At 54.0% G+C, this 22,062-nt stretch overlaps 1 protein-coding gene across 1 annotated transcript in view; it reads right to left on the bottom strand.

Annotated features, from left to right (window-relative positions):
• Nucleotide 1: 1 nt before the first annotated feature.
• The window catches only part of capn15 (calpain 15), a gene marked incomplete at its 3' end in the record, with an annotated part of 31,293 nt that continues 9,232 nt past the window's right edge, over nucleotides 2–22,062 (bottom strand). Inside the window, exons 2-4 of the mRNA XM_047032686.1 lie at nucleotides 7,274–8,879; nucleotides 1,574–1,782; nucleotides 2–143 (exon numbers count right to left, since the gene is read on the bottom strand). Coding sequence (XP_046888642.1) covers nucleotides 2–143; nucleotides 1,574–1,782; nucleotides 7,274–8,857 — 1,935 coding nt within the window. The remainder of the gene's footprint in view (nucleotides 144–1,573; nucleotides 1,783–7,273; nucleotides 8,880–22,062) is intronic.

The raw sequence follows: 22,062 nt of genomic DNA on the forward strand, positions 1-22,062 counted from the left end.
TGTCGTCCACCAGGACGGTGATCCAGGTGCCGTCCTTACACAGCCGGACCTGGTACGCTCCGTCCTGGCAGATCCCCCGTGTGATCATCACTCTCTCCACCAGCTCTGGACGCTCCGCCAGCACGGCCAGGGCACTCAGAAACCTGCACACACACACACACACACAGGTCAGTCAGGCTGATGAAAAGAGTCAAGCAGAAGAACAGGCAGAGAACACAGAACCTGACGGCCGGTTCTCCTGGGGTTCCCCTGGGCTCCAGCCTCTGACACCCTCACACACCCTCACACACCCTCACACACACTCTCACCCTCACACACCCTCACACACACTCACCATCACACACCCCTGCAGCAACCTAAATCCCTGTTTCCAAGCAGAAGTGTATTAATAGAGCCATCCCATCTGCTTCTGGGAGCGATGAGCAGGGGCGAGGCTGGCCATTTAGACCAATGAAAATCCAATCACATAAAAGGATCTAATCAAAATCAAATTACTTTGGAGCAAAACGAGAGAGCGGTGGACTAGGACGTGTCTCTCTGCTCCAGGTCAGCAGGTGATTGGCCACATGCGCTGAGACACGTGTTTTCATTGGCAGTGGGACTTAAGGACCTAATGTTGAGTGTGTGTGTGTGGGGAGGGGGGGGGGGAGGGATTCAAAGTTTGGAAATGTGGGTTACATCCTGTCATGAGTGAGAGCGAGTGTGCAGTTCGAGCTCTGGGGAGGGTTATTGTTGAGAGGCTGCAGCGTGAGTGTGTGTGTGTGTGTGTGTGTGAGTGTGTGGTGCGTGTGTGTGAGTGTGTGTGTGTGAGTGTGAGTTAGGGCGAAAGGAATGGAGGGAGTAAAAAGAGACAAATAAAACAGAGAGTGAAAGCAGAGAGAGGAAAGGGCGAAGAGGAGAATCAGTGAACAGTGTGACTGAAGTAAGAGGATGGACTTCTGTGTGTGTGTGTGTGTGTATGCTTCAGGGAGACAGAGTGTGTGTCTAACAGAGGGTGACTAAACACATCCAAGGACGTCCAAAACAAGGGCTTGCAGATAAAGCCTGAGTCCAGACCTACATTCTCATGAATAATCCTCCAGTCACGAGCTGCATCTCTACATCTGGCTGCTCCCCCCTCCCCCCCCCCCCCCCCCCCTCCCCCTCCCCTCCCTCCCTCTCCTCTCTCCCCCCACTTTCTCTGTTTGGGAGTTTATCTCTTCACTTCTCAGTGATGAACTGAACAGGCCAGTACAGCTCGGTTTTCAAAGGTGTTTTCTCTCTATGTCTGTCTGTCTGTCTGTCTGTCTGTCTGTCTCTCTCTCTCTCTCTCTGTCCCTGTCTCTCTCTGTCTCTCTCTGTCTCTCTCTGTCTCTCTCTGTCTCTCTCTGTCTCTCTCTGTCTCTCTCTGTCTCTCTCTGTCTCACATTTATCCTAGTGACCTTTGAGAAGAGACTTAATGAATCACCTGTACAACGCTACACTAGTTTCTGAGGGGCTTTTTAGTGACTGGGTCCAGGCAAACATCAATGCACAGAGCACAGGCAGAATACAAACACACCACACACAGAAATATTATTGTATGGTATCTCACCAGCAGTTTCCCAGAAGCCCTTGCAGGATGTCCGAGGGCCGCGGCGTTCGAAAGACCGACCATTTCACTCCCCGGTCTTTGAAGTTGTTGCAGTTGATCTCATGGGGGCGGAGCCACTTCTTGATTCGCTGTTGCACGCTGTCTCCCTCGGGAAAGCCAACCGAACGAGGGCCTGGAGGAAAACTGTCGTCTACGAAGTTCACCACATTCTAAAGAAAGAGGGAGGGGGGGGGTGAGAGAGAGACACAGAGAGAGACAGAGACAGAGAGACAGAGAGAGAAAGAGAGAGATAGAAATAAACACTTCATTAGCCTCATTCTGAGAGTCACATTTTCAGTCGAGTTTTCATGCTGCCTACAGGGGAGGCATCCACAGTTCACTCAACAACAACATTCAACAGAAAGGTTAAGAAAGTTCCAGAACATACTAAACCACAGAATACACACAAGCAGAGCGAACATCACGTGACTCCCAGACGTGTCAGAACAAATACATCTGTATCGGGGGAAACGGGCTTTCACTCTCAAAATCTTTCATCAGACGCCCTCCCAGACTGCTGTGTGGTAACCCTTCAGACGGATGCTGGTTCAGAGCCCCCAGGCCCCGGGAGAAGGTTCAGCAGGCCAGGCGGAACAGGAACAGACACTTGCCTCCGGGAACGGCCCCCTGCTGCTAACATGTTAGCATATTAGCATGCACGCATGGACGCACTCGGCGCTCCACTCTCCAGGGGGGGGGGGTGTCAAACCTCTGGAGCCCCCCCGCCCTGCGCCCTCTCTGGAGCCCGCCCAGAAGCACTGATCCAGCCATCAAACGAGCTCATTACAGACGCTGGAAATCAAAACTGAACAGTGGAACTGATAACTGTGTACACCCTGTTGGCCCCTTATCTAGCCTCTAGCCTGTGCCCTATGAGGGTGGGAAGACCCCCCCCCCCCCTCGCAACAATACCAGATGAGACATCACACAGTAAGGGGGGGGGGGGGGGCTGATTGATTTGCCACCCTTCCCACAATCCACTTCAGCCCAGCGGCATGCCAGCCAGCCAATCAACCGGCGAGCCACTTAAGCTCAAGCACCCTTCCACAAGCAGAGCAGGTGGGGGCAGGGAGGAGCTGAGAGGTCCTGAGGGGAACCTTAACCCTAACCTCCCTACAGAGTACCATGGAGACTGCAGGGCCTGGAAATAGGGTCAAAACATAATCTGCTTCTCCCTCAGTTCTCACACACACACACGCACACGCAAAGTACAGTCCACACACACACACACAGTACAGTACAGTCCACACACACAGTACAGTACAGTCCACACACACACAGTACAGTACAGTACAGTCCACACACACAGGCATGAGTGGCAGTGTTGAGCCAGCAGTGAGTAACTCAATGCTGGGTCTTAGCCAGCGCCTGAACACGCCTCACCAGTCACATACTCAAGGAGCAGCCAGCCTGACAACACAGGAGCAGCCAGCCTGACAACACAGGAGCAGCCAGCCTGACAACACAGGAGCAGCCAGCCTGACAACACAGGAGCAGCCAGCCTGACAACACAGGAGCAGCCAACCTGACAACACGGGAGCAGACAGGCTGACTAAACAGAGCTCTCCCCTCTGCACACGTCCCTCTGGAAGACTGCCTGCTTAGTGCTTACAGGCCTCTGAATGGACCTTAGAGGCTGAGAGAGACAGAAATAGAAAGACAGAGAGAGTCGTAGAGAGACGGAGAACATTGAGAAAAAGAAGGAAAAAGGAGCAGAGAGAGAGAGAGAGAGAGAGAGAGAGAGAGAGAGAGAGAGTATGTGAATGGCACTTACTGCAACGCTACAGTTAACCTATTGATCATGGTAAGCATGCTGATGGACAGATATGGGACCAGGGTGACAGGGACACTAAGTGAAGGCCTGTCACTCACACACACACACGCAAAACCTTGACCCCAAACCCCCTTCCAGCAGGTCCCTGTAAGGGGGGGGGGGGGGGGGGGGGGGGCTGTGGACAGACGAGAGCTGGGACAGGCAGCTGGAAACACCCCGGAGAGATAAAGATCATCTATATGATCCAGTGGACAGCAGACACCGCAGAGAGACTTCCCCACTGAGTGGAAACTGGAAGGGAGGTTTCCCCCCTGCTGAGCTGGGCCAGGTCACCTCGAGGGGGCCAGGGAGGGAGCCAGGGAGGGGGCCAGGTCACCTCGAGGGGGCCAGGGAGGGGGCCAGGGAGGGAGCCAGGGAGGGGGCCAGGTCACCTCGAGGGGGCCAGGGAGGGGACCAGGGAGGGGGCCAGGGAGGGGGCCAGGGAGGGGGCCAGGGAGGGGACCAGGGAGGGGGCCAGGGAGGGGGGGAGCTAGGCGTGGCTTCCTGGTCTGGTAGAACCACTGGACCGGGACACATGATAAAGGGGTGATGGTGTTTGTTGCTGAGGATATGAAAGGCCGTGTGAAAACAGCGACATAAACAAACCAGCAGTGCTGGTACCCAAGAAGAAGCGTGCCCCGAGGGAGTGCCATTCCTAGCGAGTGACACACTTTCTTCACAGCAGCTCTGTAATCGAAGGCAGCAGGAGCAGGAAGTGATGTAGCGATTGGGGCCTTTAAGCCACAGGGAGCAGCTCTGCAGGAAGTGAGAGCGTGCCGGGGCTGGGAGGGGTCGACCCTGTCCTCTAAACGCAGCGTCACAGAGAGCTGTCCTGACAGATGAACCGGGACAGCGTGCTCAGTGACTTCGCTCCAGTCCCCCCCCCTCCCTCGCCCACCCCCCAGACTGGGGCGTCTGCCTCCCACTGCTACTCCTACTGATTACATTTGCTGTAGGGGAGCTGGTAATTGCTGCTACTCTTCTCTGGTAGCATCATTATTTATAGGCCCCAGCCCCAGTTTCACCTTAGCATGCACAGCAGAGAACAGGGAGGGAGGGAGGGAGGGGGGGCAGGAGTAGTGTAGCGTGGAGGAAAGATGAAGGGCGGGTGTTGTGTGTGTGTGTGTGTGTGTGAGTGTGCATGCGTGCGTGCATGTGTTCTGGTCATGGTGAGAGAGGGAAGGAGTCAATCGAGGAGAGCAGAGGACAACAGAGTGGATGATGAAGAGAGGGAAGGAGAAAGAGCAAAATGTCAATACTGTTTGGAAAGGGCAGTGGACAGGAGTGGGAGAGACTAAACCAAGTTGTCAGGGAGGAAGAGAAAGGGAAATGCTATCGCTTACATCCTTCCACTAGGATAGCTCCTTCAGGTGAACTGGCCACGCAACAACAAGGCATTAATAATACATCACAGAGCTGGGTTATAGAGCTGTGGTTAGACATAGCACTGGTGCTGGGGTGTAGAGCTGGAGTTAGGGCTGGGGTACAGGGCTAGGGATATCGGTCCAGGGTCAGGGACTCTGGTGGAAGTTTGGGTCCATCAGGAAGACCTGTGAACATCTCCTCCCTGTTAACAGAGGAGATGCACTGATGTTGAGATGACAGTTCAGCTCTCAGCGTTACGAAGGCAGTCACTAATCTCCCGTGAACGCTTCCGACACGTCCTGTGGCGTCTTCAACGCGGCCTTGTGGCAGCTGTTCCGTCTGCTTGGAGCTTTGCCGAGGACAACCGCACACAAACCCACCGTGGAAACGCCTCCTGACGGAAGATGAAGCAGATTCTGATCCACTTTGTCACAGTACCCATAATCCACTGGGACAGGCCCTGGATGCACTCGCTCAAACTGGCGTTGCCATGGGAGACGTCACGGAGGGAACTCGACTGTTCCGAGACAGAACCAAACCAGCTATTATGATTCTGCCGAGGAAAAGACCTTTGCTGACCTCTCGCTCTGTAAGTGTTAGAGACAGGGCAGTGGAGACGCCACAGAAACATCACTCTTTGTTAGGTGTCTCTACCAGGAGATCAGGTTGTAATTACAAAAGGCTAATTAGGTTTTCTCCATAAAAATAAATAAAAAAACCTCATTAATTCACACAGACTGACATTTAAATGCTGCCTAATGAAAATTCATGGTTTCTTAATGGGGGTCAACATCATTATGGTTAAAAAAACTAAACTTCTGTTGGGCGGATTGAGATCTTTGACGTCTCCTTTATGAGTTAACGACTTTGCTAAATTGAAATATTAAAGTTTACTCAGACAAATTAAAACTGGGTCGACTCTGTGATGTTGACTTTGTTATTAAGAAAAAACACGTCACCATGTCAATTTGTCTTTTCAACAGCGAGACACAGACATCTCTGCTCCGTCCTGAGAGAAGGGGGAGGGGGGGGGGGGGGTGACCAGAGCAGAACCACTGAGGACCATCAACAACATGCCACTGACCAGATCTGCACAGCCACTCTATACAGCTGCTGAGTATTCTTTTTGTGTTTAGTCCATCTGACTACAAACATACACAGTTTCAGTTTGCAAAGTGACTAGTCACCACGCAAGGACACACTGTTTCAGAGATCATCCAGGGGACAGACACTCCCGTCCACAACAGAAATCGACTTATAAGCAGAGAGAGAGAGAGACAGAGACAGAGACAAAGAGAGAGAGAGAGAGAGAGAGAGAGAGAGAGAGAGAGAGAGAGAGAGAGAGAGAGAGAGAGAGAGAGAGCAGAGAAGCAGACATCAGAGCCTATTAGCATCTCTTGGCAAGCGTCTCTGAAATTAGGCAGATAGGGGGACTGGGCAGACTGATGTGGGCAGAGAGGGAGAGAAAGGGGGGAGAGCGGAATGTGGGGGGGGGGGGGGGGGGGGGGGGGGGGGGGGGGGAGGAAGAGGTTGGGGGAAAGGGAGAGGTGGGGGGAGAGGGAGAGGTGGGGGAGCGGGGTATTGTAGCCATTAGCATTGTGCTTTACTAACACTTGCGACCTTTTACCCATCTAAAGCAACCACAGATGCACCGATACTTCTCTCTGGAACTCGCGTTGGGCCGATATCACACTGTAAACACTCGCACTTGGCTTCTGCGACGAGATTTAATGCTTCCAATTATGAGTATAATAACGTTTAATGCCATTGCCTGTAAACTTGCCACGGAACTGACAGCATAGCTAATGACAGCGAAGCTAATGCCCGGGAGTACTCGAGAAGCAACCAAGTCTGATTCCCTGCTTTGACTTAGACAGCTGAGAAACTTCTAGCTAGTTGAGAGAGAATAACTCTTCAGTGCAACCTCTCAAGTTGTTGATGAAGAAATAGAAGAAACAGACTTACATATGAGAGCGGAAAGATCTTCCCCATGTTCCCTAATCTTCATCTTCACCATGTTTACTCAGCCAAGCTAGATAAGCTATGTTTGTTGTCAGTTATTGCCCGACTGTCGCTAGCTACTGGCCTTGTAGTGAGTATAAACATTTCTACGTTTTGATTTATTAAAAACGTTCCGACTGTAACGTAATGTGCCATTTGTAAGACAAACTATGGCGCTCAAACGAAAAACACTCGTATCATTTGACTATTTTGCCTAAAAGTAGTCAGAAGGAGATCAACCAAATGTGGTCTACACAGCCATAATGTAAACTGTAGTGTCTAAACTGTAGTGTCTAAACTAAACTGTATCTAAACTAAACTGTAGTGTCTAAACTAAACTGTCGTGTCTAAACTGTAGTGCCAACCAGTCAGTCGGAAACATGGAAAAGCAACATCCCACAGAAAACGGCGTGACTCAGGACTACACACTTACTCAGGACTACATTTCCCACGGGTAGTCAGGAGCAGCCTCTTCTTCTTACCTCTTGACAGAAGCTGACGATGTTCTCCCACAGCTCCTTGGCCTCGCCCTCGTCGTTGCGGCGGCGGGCCTCCACGTGCATGCTCTCCCTCCTCTTCAGCGGCTTGCTCACCTTGCGCAGGGTCAGGTACTGCTGAGGGGTGTGGCACGCCACGCAGTTCTTGGCCTTGACGTCGTTGAGCAGCGTGCAGGCGGGGCAGGCCCACTGGCCAGCCTTCTCCAGCAGGGCGGAGGAGGAGGCGGAGGAGGAGGCGGAGGAGGGGTAGACTCGGGCCTGTTTACGTGCCTTGTGTCCTGAGGAGGAGGAGCACGTGCAGGGGGCGGGGCCAGGCAGGCCACAGTGCAGGCAGGGGAGGCGGGCGGAGCTCTGCTGCTCCTGGAAGCCGTGCAGCTTGGACGAGCCGCAGGCGGAGCACTTGGGCGCCCCCGTGGGGTTGCGCAGGGTACACTTGGAGCAGGCCCAGGTGCTGAAGTCTGGGCTGGAGGGGCTGGCCGGCGTGAAACGCACCGCCTCACAGCCCACCAGGTCGATGATGTCGGCGCCCGCCCGCGACGAGCGGCACGCCTCGCACTTGGACGCCCCGCCCAGGTTGGCCAGCGAGCAGCCGGGGCACTTCCAGGTGGGCGCCGTGGTGACGGGGGCCGCGCCCTGGTCCTCCTCCTCCAGGATGCTGAGGCGCTTGCTGGGGAAGGGGGGCTCCTGGGGCTGGGCCTGCTTGGGCTTGGGGGGTCTGAGGGGCAGCGGGGGGCAGGGCTGGGGGGGGATGCCGGCCGTGGAGGGGGAGGTGGGGCTGGGGGCGTTGGCGCCGGGGTTGGGGGGTCTCCCCGGCGGGGGCACCTCTCTCCGGCTCCGGGGCACGGGGTTGTTCTGGAGGGAGGAGAAAAGGCTGAAGGGGGAGGTGAGGGGCTGGGGGGGCTCCTGGGGCTCGCAGGGCGGAGCCGGCGGTGACTCGTCCGCTGTCAGGTCGATGAGGAGCGGGGCCCCCGCCGTCACGGGGACGGGGAAGCCCAGCACGGGCGTGCGCACCTCGGGCACCACCAGGGCCTCGGGGGGGATCTTGGGCAGCGACAGCTTCCTGGGCCCCCCGCAGGCCGAGCACGACAGCGCCACCGGCGTGTTGTGCAGCGTGCACCTGGGACACGCCCACCCCGCGTGCTGCCCCTCTGGCGCCGCGCCCACCTCGCCGTTGCTCTCCGAGCGACGCAGCCCCTCCTCCTTGGCGGGCGGCTGGCCGCGAGGCTCCGGGAGGACGGCCGGGGCCGCCGCGGGGCTGGGCAGCTCGGGAGGAGCCGAGGGGAGGAGGCCATTGGAGGTGGCAGCAGCGGCGGGGGCGGCGGGGGGGCTGGGCGTGCCGGGGGAGGGGCCGAAGCCGCAGACGGAGCAGGCTCCGGAGCCCTGGGGGTTGTTGAGGGTGCAGCGGGGGCACGCCCAGCGCTGCTCCTCGCTGCAGCTCAGACGCAGGATCTTGTTGAGGTCGGGCTTCTGCCGCGGAGCTTCGCAGATGGAGCAGCGCGGCGACGCCCCGGCGTTCAGGTAGGTGCAGCGGCCGCACGACCACTCGCTGCCTCGCACCGCCGCCGCCATGGAGCCAGGGGAGTGGGAGTGGCTAGAGGAGAGAGAGACACAGAGAGAGAGACAGAGAGAGAGAGACAGAGAGAGAGAGAGACAGAGAGACAGAGAGAGAGACCGAGAGAGAGATATTAGACACTAAGGTAACGTTTGCACCATCACCACAGTCTTAGGAGCAGGATCCAGCTGCTGCACTGGCAGGCCTTTAACACAGCACTCTAAACCCACCAGCTGAGAGAAAGAAGGATGAAGAGGGAGAGAGACAGAGAGAGAGAGACAGAGAGAGGGAGAGAGAGAGAGAGTTGATAGGAACACAGAAGGAAGAGAGGAGGTGGGAAGAGAGGAGGTGGAAAGTTAAGAGGTAGAGAAATAGATGAGAAAGAAGCAGGAGTTTAAGAAGGGGGCTTGGAGAGAGAGAGAGAGAGAGAGAGAGAGAGAGAAGATGAGGGAGGGAGAGAGAAGATGAGGGAGAGAGAGAGAAGATGAGGGAGAGAGAGAGAGAAGATGAGGGGGAGAGAGAGAGAAGATGAGGGAGAGAGAGAGAGAGAGGATGAGGGAGAGAGAGAGATTAGCCAGTGCCCTGGAATCAAATCTAGCTCCTGGGGGTTTGGAGGGCAGTAAATCCATACACAATGCTCCTGTGACGAGAACTGGGGAGACAGCCGAGAGAGAGACAAGAGCACAGGGAGAGAGGGGAGAACGAGGACAACAAAGGGAAGGTCCGGGGAGAGAGAGAGAGAGTATGAGAGAGAGAGAGAGAGAGAGAGAGAGAGAGTATGAGAGAGAGAGATAATGAGAGGGAGTGAGTGAGACAGAATGAGTGAGAGAGAGTATGAGAGAGAGGGAGAGATTGACAAAGTGGAAAGCAGAGAGCTCTCTGCTTGAGAATACAGAGCAAAGCCTCCAAGGGATGGAGGCCCAGAGAGAGACATAGACACACACACACAGACAGAGACAAAGAGAGAGACATAGACACACACAGAGAGAGACAAAGAGAGAGAGAGAGACATACTCGCACACACACACACAGAGACAAAGAGAGAGAGACATAGACACACACAGAGAGAGACAAAGAGAGAGAGACATAGACGCACACACAGAGAGACAAAGACAGAGTAAGAGAGAGACAGAGACCTCCACTTCATGTGGCCATCCTAGCTCATTATCCTCCCTGAATGTCAATGTGGACTGCAGGGTGAAGCTAAGGTCATGTGCCGTATATCAGTGAATCAATGCTGCAGCTGATCCATCATAGACAGCAGTAGGTCTTCACCAGGGTGTCATCCTCTGTCAATACCGCTTATCTGGATCCTGTCCTGTGACTCCAACCCGAGGCAGCTACAACACTGCTCTATGCTGCTGGTGAACAGTGAGGATGCGTGATCACTGCAGGTTTCCTTCTGAAGAAGACCTGAATTCTACTTCCTGTCCAGACCAACGGCTTCTAGCAGACACACCACTGTTCGGAGTAGCGATGCTCGGTGACCAAGCAGCCCCTGCAGCGTCCGGAGGGACGGGCATGGCAGAACGCCCCTGAGGGGGGCAGCTAGCGTCAGAGAGGGGGGGGGGGGGGGGGGGGGCAAGGTCGCCATCCGAGAGCTTCCATAAATGTCACTGTCAATCAAGCAGCTCATGTGTGACATGGAGGATGAGGGGAGGAGGGAGAGAGAGAGGAGAGAAGAGAGCGGAGGAGAGAAAGCCTTAGCCTATCCCCCCCCCCCTTCCTCTCATAGCCGACATATCAGCGGGCGAGGGAGAGAGAGAAGGAGAAAGAGAGAGAGAGGAGAGAGAGGAGAGAGAAGGAGAGAGAGAGAGATAAGGAGAGAGAGATCCTCCTCAGATCTAGTGCTTGTGCTCGCCCCCCCTCCACATCCCTGGCCTGAGTATGGCAGGCTTCAGCTCTTACTGCCCTGCTAACACGTGTTTGATGAATAATCTAGATCTCCTGCACTCCACAGCTGGATACATTCTGGCGATACAGACATAACACCTCCATCTTCTTCTGTACAACTACGCAAGAAACATGCTCTAGACGAAGGAAAAAAGAAAGGAAAAAAAAAGAAATATATATTCTTGTCTCGCTTTCTGTGAAGTGAAGTCTATTCTTAGAGGTAGCAGTGGAACTCTGGGTTCATCTTGGTGTGTATGACTGGAAGGCAACAAACAGTGAAAATCAATTCAGTCAATTTGTGGGAGGTTTTTCTGTGATAAGACGGGGTTTTCCAGGGCTGTGTAGCTAGTCCCTGCTGCAGGGCCAGTCGGAGCCTCCTGATAGGCTCCTGAGGGTGTCGCCCACTGGGCTGGCCTCACTCCCACTCTGATACCACTCCAGCATGGGTCCTGGACACATAACTGGCCTTACTTCAACTCCATTAAACCCTTTCAGAATGAACCTCAAGAGGACTTTGGAGAGACAACCTCACCTTCTGTCCCTCTCTCCCTCCTTCTGCTCCTCTCTCCATTTACCTCCCTCTCCCTCTCTGCCTCCCTCCTTCCCCATGCCCCCATGCCCCCCTGCCCCTCTCCCTCTCCCCCTCTGCCTCCCTCCTTCCCCATGCCCCCCTGCCCCTCTCCCTCTCTGCCTCCCTCCTTCCCCATGCCCCCCTGCCCCTCTCCCTCTGATGACCCTCTGGTCCCCTGCAGTAAAGCGAGGGATGACAGAGAGGTGGTGAGAGAGAAGTGACAGAGGGATGAGTGCAAATACTGCTTCTCTTGGGTGCACTCTGTGGAGAATACGTGCGTGTGTGTGTGTGTGTGTGTGTAAGTACAGTGTGTCTCTCTTCTGCTGTGTGTGTGTGTGTGTAAGTACAGTGTTTCTCTCTTCTGCTGTGTGTGTGTGTGTGTGTGTGAGTACAGTGTTTCTCTCTTCTGCTCAGTGTGTGTGTGTGTGTGTTCCAAGCCCGAGTCAGGGAGTGGGGGTAGGAGGATGTCCTAGTGCTTTGTGTCAGGCTCCATTAGATATCAGGTCTCCCAGGCTCTGGCTAGCCCTACACACACACACACACACACGTACGTACGTGAAACTTGACCCTCCAACACTAACAAGAATTGAAGTTAGGAAAACACACTCTCTGGAGAAACCAACAGTGACCCGGGTTAGGACATCTTAGCCCTGAAACACTAACAAACTGCAGGCTGTGTCCACCAACCCTCTCAGTTAACATACAGGGTGTTCTCTTTCGAACCCCTGTCAACGATAACAAAACCAGCCATCCATCAACACCACGCTGAATAAGAAGAATCTTTCCTCTGGCTGAGAAGGTACTAAGATCCAATCCCATAACAACCTCCACACCTCAAAACTAAAGCATGTAGAAACACATGAGCTGTGGAAGCTGTAGGTCTCCAGGTTCACGACACACGTGGGTTGGAGCCTGCTAAACAGTGGGTTTACAATGCGCCGTGGTTCATGGTTTGAGAAGGGTGTTCCAGATTCAAGGGTTCAGGTGTGACAGAAGGGGAAATAATAATATCTGTCTTTAAAATCGACTGTACTAGGCTTCACAACCGACGTGAGAGAAGCCACACACTGTCTGTGTGACCACACACACACACCACTCTGATGACAGAAGAACAACAACAGACCAGTGTGACACCTCCTGTTTTCAGACAGATCCCCCTGGCAGCCATTAGAACGGTCGTCACGCCAGCTCCGTCTCTGACAGTTGAACCAACCAGACCTGGCAGTCCTGAGAAGCCGGCTGTCTAACCAATTGATTTGGTGTTGCCGGTGCAAAGTGATCATAAAGTCATTAAATGTTACAGGGCCACAGAGGCGATTGTGTGCGTGTAGAGGGTCGTATCGATTTTATCACCAATTTTTTATGCCCGTCATCAATGGAGAGAAGTTTATAGCTGACCAGGCTTATTATTTGGTGGGAAAACATGATCGGGGCTAAGTAATGGAGAGACTGTGATCTTGAACAGCCATGATGGTAAAAGGCTGTGTTGTGAGGTTCTGCTTTGATACATTTTATGAAAACTGGCACAAAACACACACACACACACAGTCAGTCAGTCACACACACGCAGTCACACACACACTTCCATGCGTGTGCGTGGGCTTGGCGGTGCAGCTCTGGCCCTTCAGCTGCTCCTCCGTGTCGCAGCCCGCTGGGCTCACAGCTCTCTGGGCTCACAGCTCTCTGGGCTCACAGCCCTCTGGGCTCACAGCTCTCTGTGCTCACAGCCCTCTGGGCTCACAGCTCTCTGGGCTCACAGCCCTCTGGGCTCACAGCCCTCTGGGCTCACAGCTCTCTGGGCTCGCAGCTCTCTGGGCTCATAGCCCTCTGGGCTCACAGCTCTCTGGGCTCACAGCTCTCTGGGCTCATAGCCCTCTGGGCTCGCAGCTCTCTGGGCTCGCAGCCCTCTGGGCTCACAGCTCTCTGTGCTCATAGCCCTCTGGGCTCACAGCTCTCTGGGCTCATAGCCCTCTGGGCTCACAGCTCTCTGGGCTCACAGCTCTCTGGGCTCACAGCCAGGAGCTCACATTAGAGAAACACCGCAAGACAATCGCCTCCCCTTCGCCCCTCAATCCCCCCTCCACTCCCACCCTTGCTGCCAACACTGCACACTCCACACCTCTCTATTCACTCATGAGGTGTATCAACTGCACCCCTCCACCAATCGCAGTGAGTGTTTATGGGTAGCCACGGTAACAGGAGTTGGGAGGGGTTGTGAGGAAGGTAAAGTAAGGCCACTGAGACAAAAAGAGAGGAAGAGATGAGGGACGGAGAGAGAGGAAGGGATGAGGGAGGGAGGGGATCCGATGAGGGATTGGGAGGGGGAGAAACAGGAAGCCTTTAAATCAAGTTCAACGCGGTTGGTGGAGGCGTGGGCAAATGAAACAAACGACTGCAAGGAAACGATGGGCTGGAGCCAGCAGAGCAGGGCTAGAGCCAGCAGGTCAGGACTGGAGCCAGCAGGTCAGGGTGAAAACAGGGAGAGCCAGGGCAGTGCTGAGTCAGAGGCAGCGGATCAGGGGGGCGCCAGGGGATGCAGGGCTGCAGGGCGTTCCAGCGGAGACACAGGACACCCCCCTCCGGCTGGGCTCCACATCGGGAGCGCTGGTGTGAGATCTAGTGAGACCACTGCCGCCGGCTTCTCCCTGCCTCGCCACGAGACATTTGGCCTTCGTGCGACAGTCATTAGCAATGCCTCTCTTCGGTTGGCACACAGCCCAGACGACTTGGAAGACGTGTTACCCCTACTGGCCACTGGGGGCAGTGTCTGTTCAGATCATTCTCAAAACAAAGGAAGAGGCATCACCAGGGGAATGGGCTGTCCTTCCATAATAACAGTTACTAAACAAAGTACTACTCCAATCTAGTATTACACTGGAAAGTATTGTTTAGAACAGGGGTGTCAAACTCATTTCGCATCGTGGGCCACATACGGCCTAGGGAGATGTCAAGTGGGCCGGACCATTAAAATTATACCATACTCTGCTATAAATAACCAAAATATCATGTCTTTCTTCTGTGTTATCTAGTTTAATTGATATAAAGACCATATCGTATAAAGTCCGTCCAACCGCTTTAACAAGTAATGATCTCTTCGGTGGTGTAGTTGGTTAAAGCGTTGTACGATTACATATTGTTAATGCGAATCTGGGATCCCAAGTTCGCGCCCCAGTCCAGTGAATCTCGTACGATATTCTTTAACTTTTACTGTGAGAAAATGACATAATTCTAAAGGCCTACGGATGTATCACAACATTTTAATGTGTGAGCACTAATATCAGATCAAAATGAACACATGTAGCCTTAATTAAATATTGAATAACGTAGGGTAGTCTACCGTCGGAGACAACCACTACGCCTCATTCAGCCAGTTTAAACGGCTGCTAGATGACGCTGTTCATTTTCAAAGCGCCGATAGTTCGGCTCTTTGGGCCGGCACAATCCGGAAGAAACCATCAAAGCTTCACAAGGCATCGTTCGCCCATCCCTAGTAGAGACCAAGGTATTAATTGATACCGTCTGCTGTTTTCAGTCTGTCTCAGTGATGCGGCTTGTCTTCTACTCTGATGGAAAGAGTGCAAAGAATTGCAGCGAATTAAAAATATTAATTCCATGTCTTTTATGCATTTTTTCCACTTTCAAATTATCCTGCGGGCCTGATCGAACCTCCTTGGGGGCCGGTTCCGGCCCGCGGGCCGTATGTTTGACACCCCTGGTTTAGAAAGATCTATTACACAGCAAAGCATTTTTTTTTCGAGAATTGTTAGTCTCCGAACACAAACCTACCTTCTCTTGCCTCAAACTTCACTGAACATCATCATTCTACACATTCACTCGCACTAGAATATCGGCGATTTTCTCATCATGCAGTGCTCAATCAATACCTCACCCCTCCTTTTCATTAGTCTACAACGTGAATGGCAGCTTTCAAATCACTACAGTAGAACAGAGGGGGCAAGATAAATGAAATTGGATACTGCTTCTCAAATTGCCAATTCCATACACCGTATTCCAGAAGAAAGAGACCCAAAATAGGTCTCGGTCCATTCTCCCAGTTCCCATTGTTCTGTGAAAATTCATTGTTGAGAAAACCTAAACACAATTTCAAAGTAAATATGCACAGTGGTGGTATGCAGGATAAAAAACAAGAAGAAATAATTAGGTAAATAATGTAATGGCATTTTTCAGGTGTTTGTATTCGTCACAAGCAGAGATAGCAAAAGTACACACATCTTTCACTCAAGAAGAAGTACGGATACTCATGTTTAAAAAGAATGGTCAAAGTTGAAGTACTGACTACATCTTTTTTCTCAAGTTCAAGTAAAGAAGTGTGGGCTCAATCCTTTTTGACAGCGACAATTTGGAACATCTCCTTCATATATGGCCATGGGTGATCAGTAATGTCTGTATTTTCAGTCATGTCGCTACCTCCCTCTGTCTTTTTCGAAAATACTTTTTCCAATCTTTCGATACATTTCACAAACAGTGAAATAATAATTATAAAACTGTCAGCATTTAGAGATTGCAGGGTTGGTGTGACATGTACAATGCTTTCAGGCAACACGCAGAAGAACATCACACTAATGATTAATCTGTATGCTGTTTATGCACGTGCTGTATAGGTGTAATTTGCCTCAGGCTAGCTCAGTAGGATAAAGGTTTTACAGCCCAACCCACATAGCTAAAAGCTTTCCCTCATGGGCTCCAGTGTGGCTGGCTTGCTGGATTGCTAATCATTGGCTGGATGTGGTGTGCTGTTCCTAAGCCTGGCTCCCCGGGGGGCTGGTCCTGCTCAATAATGCAGAAGATCCATACAGCAACAGGGCCAGGACTGAGGCTAGGGCCAGGACTGAGGCTAGGGCCAGGACTGAGGCTAGGGCCAGGACAGGACTGAGGCTAGGGCCAGGACAGGACTGAGGCCAGGGCCAGGACTGAGGCTAGGGCCAGGATTGAGGCTAGGACCAGGACAGGACTGAGGCCAGGGCCAGGATTGAGGCTAGGACCAGGACAGGACTGAGGCTAGGACCAGGACAGGACTGAGGCTAGGGCCAGGACTGAGGCTAGGGCCAGGACTGAGGCTAGGGCCAGGATTGAGGCCAGGGCCAGGACTGAGGCTAGGGCCAGGACTGAGGCTAGGGCCAGGACTGAGGCCAGGGCCAGGACAGGACTGAGGCTAGGGCCAGGCCAGGACTGAGGCTAGGGCCAGGACAGGACTGAGGCCAGGGCCAGGACTGAGGCTAGGACAGGACTGAGGCTAGGACAGGACTGAGGCTAGGACAGGACTGAGGCTAGGGCCAGGTCAGGACTGAGGCCAGGGCCAGGACTGAGGCTACGACAGGGCTGGGCCTAGGTCAGGCCGGGGCTAGGACAGGGCTGGGGCTGGGACAGGATCAGGGCTGAGATCAGGACACAGCCAGGGTAGAGGATGGGACAGACACCAACAATTTTTTTTTCAAACAGTCGTTCCGAGGAATGAAAGCAACACCAGCATTGATCCAGAGCAAAGCAAAACTGTCAGTGTTCATAAACCAGAAGGGCAAACCATCTCATTGCCACCCAGTCTGCAGTCTCTCCAAGCCGTCCCTGGCCAACTCTCGGATGCCTGCTGGAGCCGCGACACCCTGCTGGGATGGGTCGGCGCCATCTCCCGAGTACGCCTAGCGCCCCAGCAGGTCGTTAGCCTGAGTTAGCATCACTTAGCGTAGCATTGTTGGAGGACACCCACAGAGTGCTGGGACCGGTAGCCATGGGGACGGGCAGCTTAGCTACCATCTGCCAGAGTGACACTCAGGTTATCTTAGTTGGTTTTGGCCTCCCAGGGTTTTGAAGGCAAGGGGGGGGGATTTGTGAAAGTAGAAGTGTACCCCCCCCCCCAAACACTTCCTGTTCCTGCAGAAACTAGATGTCATCACAAGTTTATTCAGGTTACGCAAATTGAGTCAGTTATCAGCGTTTTTTTAAGTCCTGGATTAGATGAGGCTGGGAGGGGTGCGTACTTGCAGGTGGGAACGTGTGTTGAAAGTGTGAAACATGCCCTTACAACTTCACCAGCAACAGAGATTAGCACACAGTTTCCCAACCAAAAAGCCAACTGACATTTTCAATTTTGTGGAAAAGAAGACGGCAAGGCCCGGGAATGTAATCTGAGGTAGGTGGGACCTTGTACTGATGATGCAATCCTGTTCTGTTCACCACTTCCTGAATTCCGATTTCCTCGGAACTGAGATTAAAGTAACCCTTTTCACTTGAAAGTAATTCCCCCCCCCCACCCCCGAATTAAATTCCTCTTGCCCTGCCTTCCCTGCCAGTCAGAGGGGAGGTGAGGAAGGTTGGAGGGAGTGAGGGGACGTGGGAGGGGAGGTGGTGAGTTAGGACCCGAGAGCAGAGGGTCCTCCAGTGTGGCTGGCTTGCTGGATTGCTAATCATTGGCTGGATGTGGTGTGCTGTTCCTAAGCCTGGCTCCCCGGGGGGCTGGTCCTGCTCAATAATGCAGAAGATCCATACAGCAACAGGGCCAGGACTGAGGCTAGGGCCAGGACTGAGGCTAGGGCCAGGACTGAGGCTAGGGCCAGGATTGAGGCTAGGACCAGGACAGGACTGAGGCCAGGGCCAGGATTGAGGCTAGGACCAGGACAGGACTGAGGCTAGGACCAGGACAGGACTGAGGCTAGGGCCAGGACTGAGGCTAGGGCCAGGACTGAGGCCAGGGCCAGGACTGAGGCTAGGGCCAGGACTGAGGCCAGGGCCAGGACAGGACTGAGGCGAGGGCCAGGACAGGACTGAGGCCAGGGCCAGGACTGAGGCTAGGGCCAGGATTGAGGCTAGGGCCAGGACAGGACTGAGGCTAGGACAGGACTGAGGCTAGGACAGGACTGAGGCTAGGACAGGACTGAGGCTAGGGCCAGGTCAGGACTGAGGCCAGGGCCAGGACTGAGGCTAGGGCCAGGACTGAGGCTAGGGCCAGGACAGGACTGAGGCTAGGACCAGGACTGAGGCTAGGGCCAGGATTGAGGCTAGGGCCAGGACAGGACTGAGGCTAGGGCCAGGACAGGACTGAGGCTAGGGCCAGGACAGGACTGAGGCCAGGGCCAGGACTGAGGCTAGGGCCAGGATTGAGGCTAGGGCCAGGACAGGACTGAGGCTAGGGCCAGGATAGGACTGAGGCTAGGACAGGACTGAGGCTAGGACCAGGACTGAGGCTAGGGCCAGGACAGGACTGAGGCTAGGGCCAGGATAGGACTGAGGCTAGGACCAGGACTGAGGCTAGGGCCAGGACTGAGGCTAGGGCCAGGATTGAGGCTAGGACCAGGACAGGACTGAGGCCAGGGCCAGGATTGAGGCTAGGACCAGGACAGGACTGAGGCTAGGACCAGGACAGGACTGAGGCTAGGGCCAGGACTGAGGCTAGGGCCAGGACTGAGGCCAGGGCCAGGACTGAGGCTAGGGCCAGGACTGAGGCCAGGGCCAGGACAGGACTGAGGCGAGGGCCAGGACAGGACTGAGGCCAGGGCCAGGACTGAGGCTAGGGCCAGGATTGAGGCTAGGGCCAGGACAGGACTGAGGCTAGGACAGGACTGAGGCTAGGACAGGACTGAGGCTAGGACAGGACTGAGGCTAGGGCCAGGTCAGGACTGAGGCCAGGGCCAGGACTGAGGCTAGGGCCAGGACTGAGGCTAGGGCCAGGACAGGACTGAGGCTAGGACCAGGACTGAGGCTAGGGCCAGGATTGAGGCTAGGGCCAGGACAGGACTGAGGCTAGGGCCAGGACAGGACTGAGGCTAGGGCCAGGACAGGACTGAGGCCAGGGCCAGGACTGAGGCTAGGGCCAGGATTGAGGCTAGGGCCAGGACAGGACTGAGGCTAGGGCCAGGATAGGACTGAGGCTAGGACAGGACTGAGGCTAGGACCAGGACTGAGGCTAGGGCCAGGACAGGACTGAGGCTAGGGCCAGGATAGGACTGAGGCTAGGACCAGGACTGAGGCTAGGGCCAGGACTGAGGCTAGGACCAGGACAGGACTGAGGCTAGGACCAGGACAGGACTGAGGCTAGGGCCAGGACAGGACTGAGGCCAGGGCCAGGACTGAGGCTAGGGCCAGGATTGAGGCTAGGGCCAGGACAGGACTGAGGCTAGGGCCAGGATAGGACTGAGGCTAGGACAGGACTGAGGCTAGGACAGGACTGAGGCTAGGGCCAGGACAGGACTGAGGCTAGGGCAGGACTGAGGCTAGGACAGGACTGAGGCTAGGGCCAGGATTGAGGCTAGGGCCAGGATTGAGGCTAGGGCCAGGACAGGACTGAGGCTAGGACAGGACTGAGGCTAGGACAGGACTGAGGCTAGGACAGGACTGAGGCTAGGGCCAGGTCAGGACTGAGGCCAGGGCCAGGACTGAGGCTACGACAGGGCTGGGCCTAGGTCAGGCCGGGGCTAGGACAGGGCTGGGGCTGGGACAGGATCAGGGCTGAGATCAGGACACAGCCAGGGTAGAGGATGGGACAGACACCAACAATTTTTTTTTCAAACAGTCGTTCCGAGGAATGAAAGCAACACCAGCATTGATCCAGAGCAAAGCAAAACTGTCAGTGTTCATAAACCAGAAGGGCAAACCATCTCATTGCCACCCAGTCTGCAGTCTCTCCAAGCCGTCCCTGGCCAACTCTCGGATGCCTGCTGGAGCCGCGACACCCTGCTGGGATGGGTCGGCGCCATCTCCCGAGTACGCCTAGCGCCCCAGCAGGTCGTTAGCCTGAGTTAGCATCACTTAGCGTAGCATTGTTGGAGGACACCCACAGAGTGCTGGGACCGGTAGCCATGGGGACGGGCAGCTTAGCTACCATCTGCCAGAGTGACACTCAGGTTATCTTAGTTGGTTTTGGCCTCCCAGGGTTTTGAGGGCAAGGGGGGGGGATTTGTGAAAGTAGAAGTGTACCCCCCCCCCCCCCCCCCCCCCCCCAAACACTTCCTGTTCCTGCAGAAACTAGATGTCATCACAAGTTTATTCAGGTTACGCAAATTGAGTCAGTTATCAGCGTTTTTTTAAGTCCTGGATTAGATGAGGCTGGGAGGGGTGCGTACTTGCAGGTGGGAACGTGTGTTGAAAGTGTGAAACATGCCCTTACAACTTCACCAGCAACAGAGATTAGCACACAGTTTCCCAACCAAAGAGCCAACTGACATTTTCAATTTTGTGGAAAAGAAGACGGCAAGGCCCGGGAATGTAATCTGAGGTAGGTGGGACCTTGTACTGATGATGCAATCCTGTTCTGTTCACCACTTCCTGAATTCCGATTTCCTCGGAACTGAGATTAAAGTAACCCTTTTCACTTGAAAGTAATTCCCCCCCCCCCCACCCCCGAATTAAATTCCTCTTGCCCTGCCTTCCCTGCCAGTCAGAGGGGAGGTGAGGAAGGTTGGAGGGAGTGAGGGGACGTGGGAGGGGAGGTGGTGAGTTAGGACCCGAGAGCAGAGGGTTAGCTTGAGGAGCCTGTAATGTGTTCTGGCATGGACATGACTCACTCCTCTTGTCCCTCAAGCTTGTTTTTCCTGAGAAGAGTTTTTCTGGGCTCTTTCTCCAACCTCGTCCTGTTGTAGATGATCGTGGAAGGGCAGCGTTCTGGCAGTGCGGCAAGAGAAGATGAAAGATAAGAGCTAACAGAGTTCCAGGAACACTTGTTTTTTTCGTCAGTTCTGACTCAGAGCTGAGTAAAAGCAAGGCCGACTCACTGAAAAAAAGTGTTTTATTTGCCTTCACACAATCCAGTGATTCAGTAGCCTACAGTCATTCAGACACAGTGAAAAGGCTGTGGAGAGCTCACAGTCATTCAGACACAGTATTGGCTGTGGAGTACTCTCCTCCCGCATCCTGCAACTCTATCTTGACGAGACTTGAGAACGGCCAGACTGAAGTCCCATCCTGGCACACTTTAGACCGGGGTGACATGATCCCAGGGGTTGGGTGACAGAACAGCTTCTGTCACGAGAGACACCTTGGGTGGGTAACCTTAGCGGGCTGACAGGAAACTGCAGTTTTACGGATAAAAGCTCGGTGACAATTGACTAAGTGATCGCAGCCCAAAGCTTTTAAGAGAGCAAAGCTTTCGGTTTGTATTTATGGACTGAGAGGCACAGAAAGAAACTTCTTTCCAACATGTGTCCTTGGGCCAAGAAAACTCACAATCACATCATTGAGAGACAGACAAGGAGAGGTTTTTAATGCGTACCATCCAGAACGAGAATGGAACACTGTTGTGCTCGGAAGAAATGTACGATGTTCTCAGAACACCAGGTTATGTGTGTGAACATGTCCGTGTTCGTACCTGCCCTCTCCCCCTCTCTTTCATTCTCTCGGTTATTCTGACAAGCAGCACCGTACTGTACGCAGCACCAAAAGGCCTCAAAACAAAAAAACATAACCTTGGCCTGCTGTTGTTGATTAGAATCCCGGACCAGGCCTAACCGATATCTCCCACACTATATTCTGCAGCTGGAGACCCTCTCGTTGCTGTGGCTAGGGTTCTGTGGCTGGAAGAATAATACATCTAAGGAAGGGAGGACAAATCTTAAAAAAAATATATAACACAATAATATAAAACAAGCACCTGACCTTTGACTGTAGCCTGGGTGAATATTTCACGACCAGTGCTCATTTTTGATGGGGGAATGTGTCAGTGGGGAAGACAGCTCCAGACGCCTGAATCTTTAAACAGAGGAAACTGTCCGACTGGGTTTCAGCAAATGAGCTCCGACCAGGAAGCTTCGG

The sequence above is a fragment of the Hypomesus transpacificus genome, chromosome 13 (assembly GCF_021917145.1).
Source record: "Hypomesus transpacificus isolate Combined female chromosome 13, fHypTra1, whole genome shotgun sequence".
In the NCBI taxonomy this organism is placed as follows: Eukaryota; Metazoa; Chordata; class Actinopteri; order Osmeriformes; family Osmeridae; genus Hypomesus; species Hypomesus transpacificus.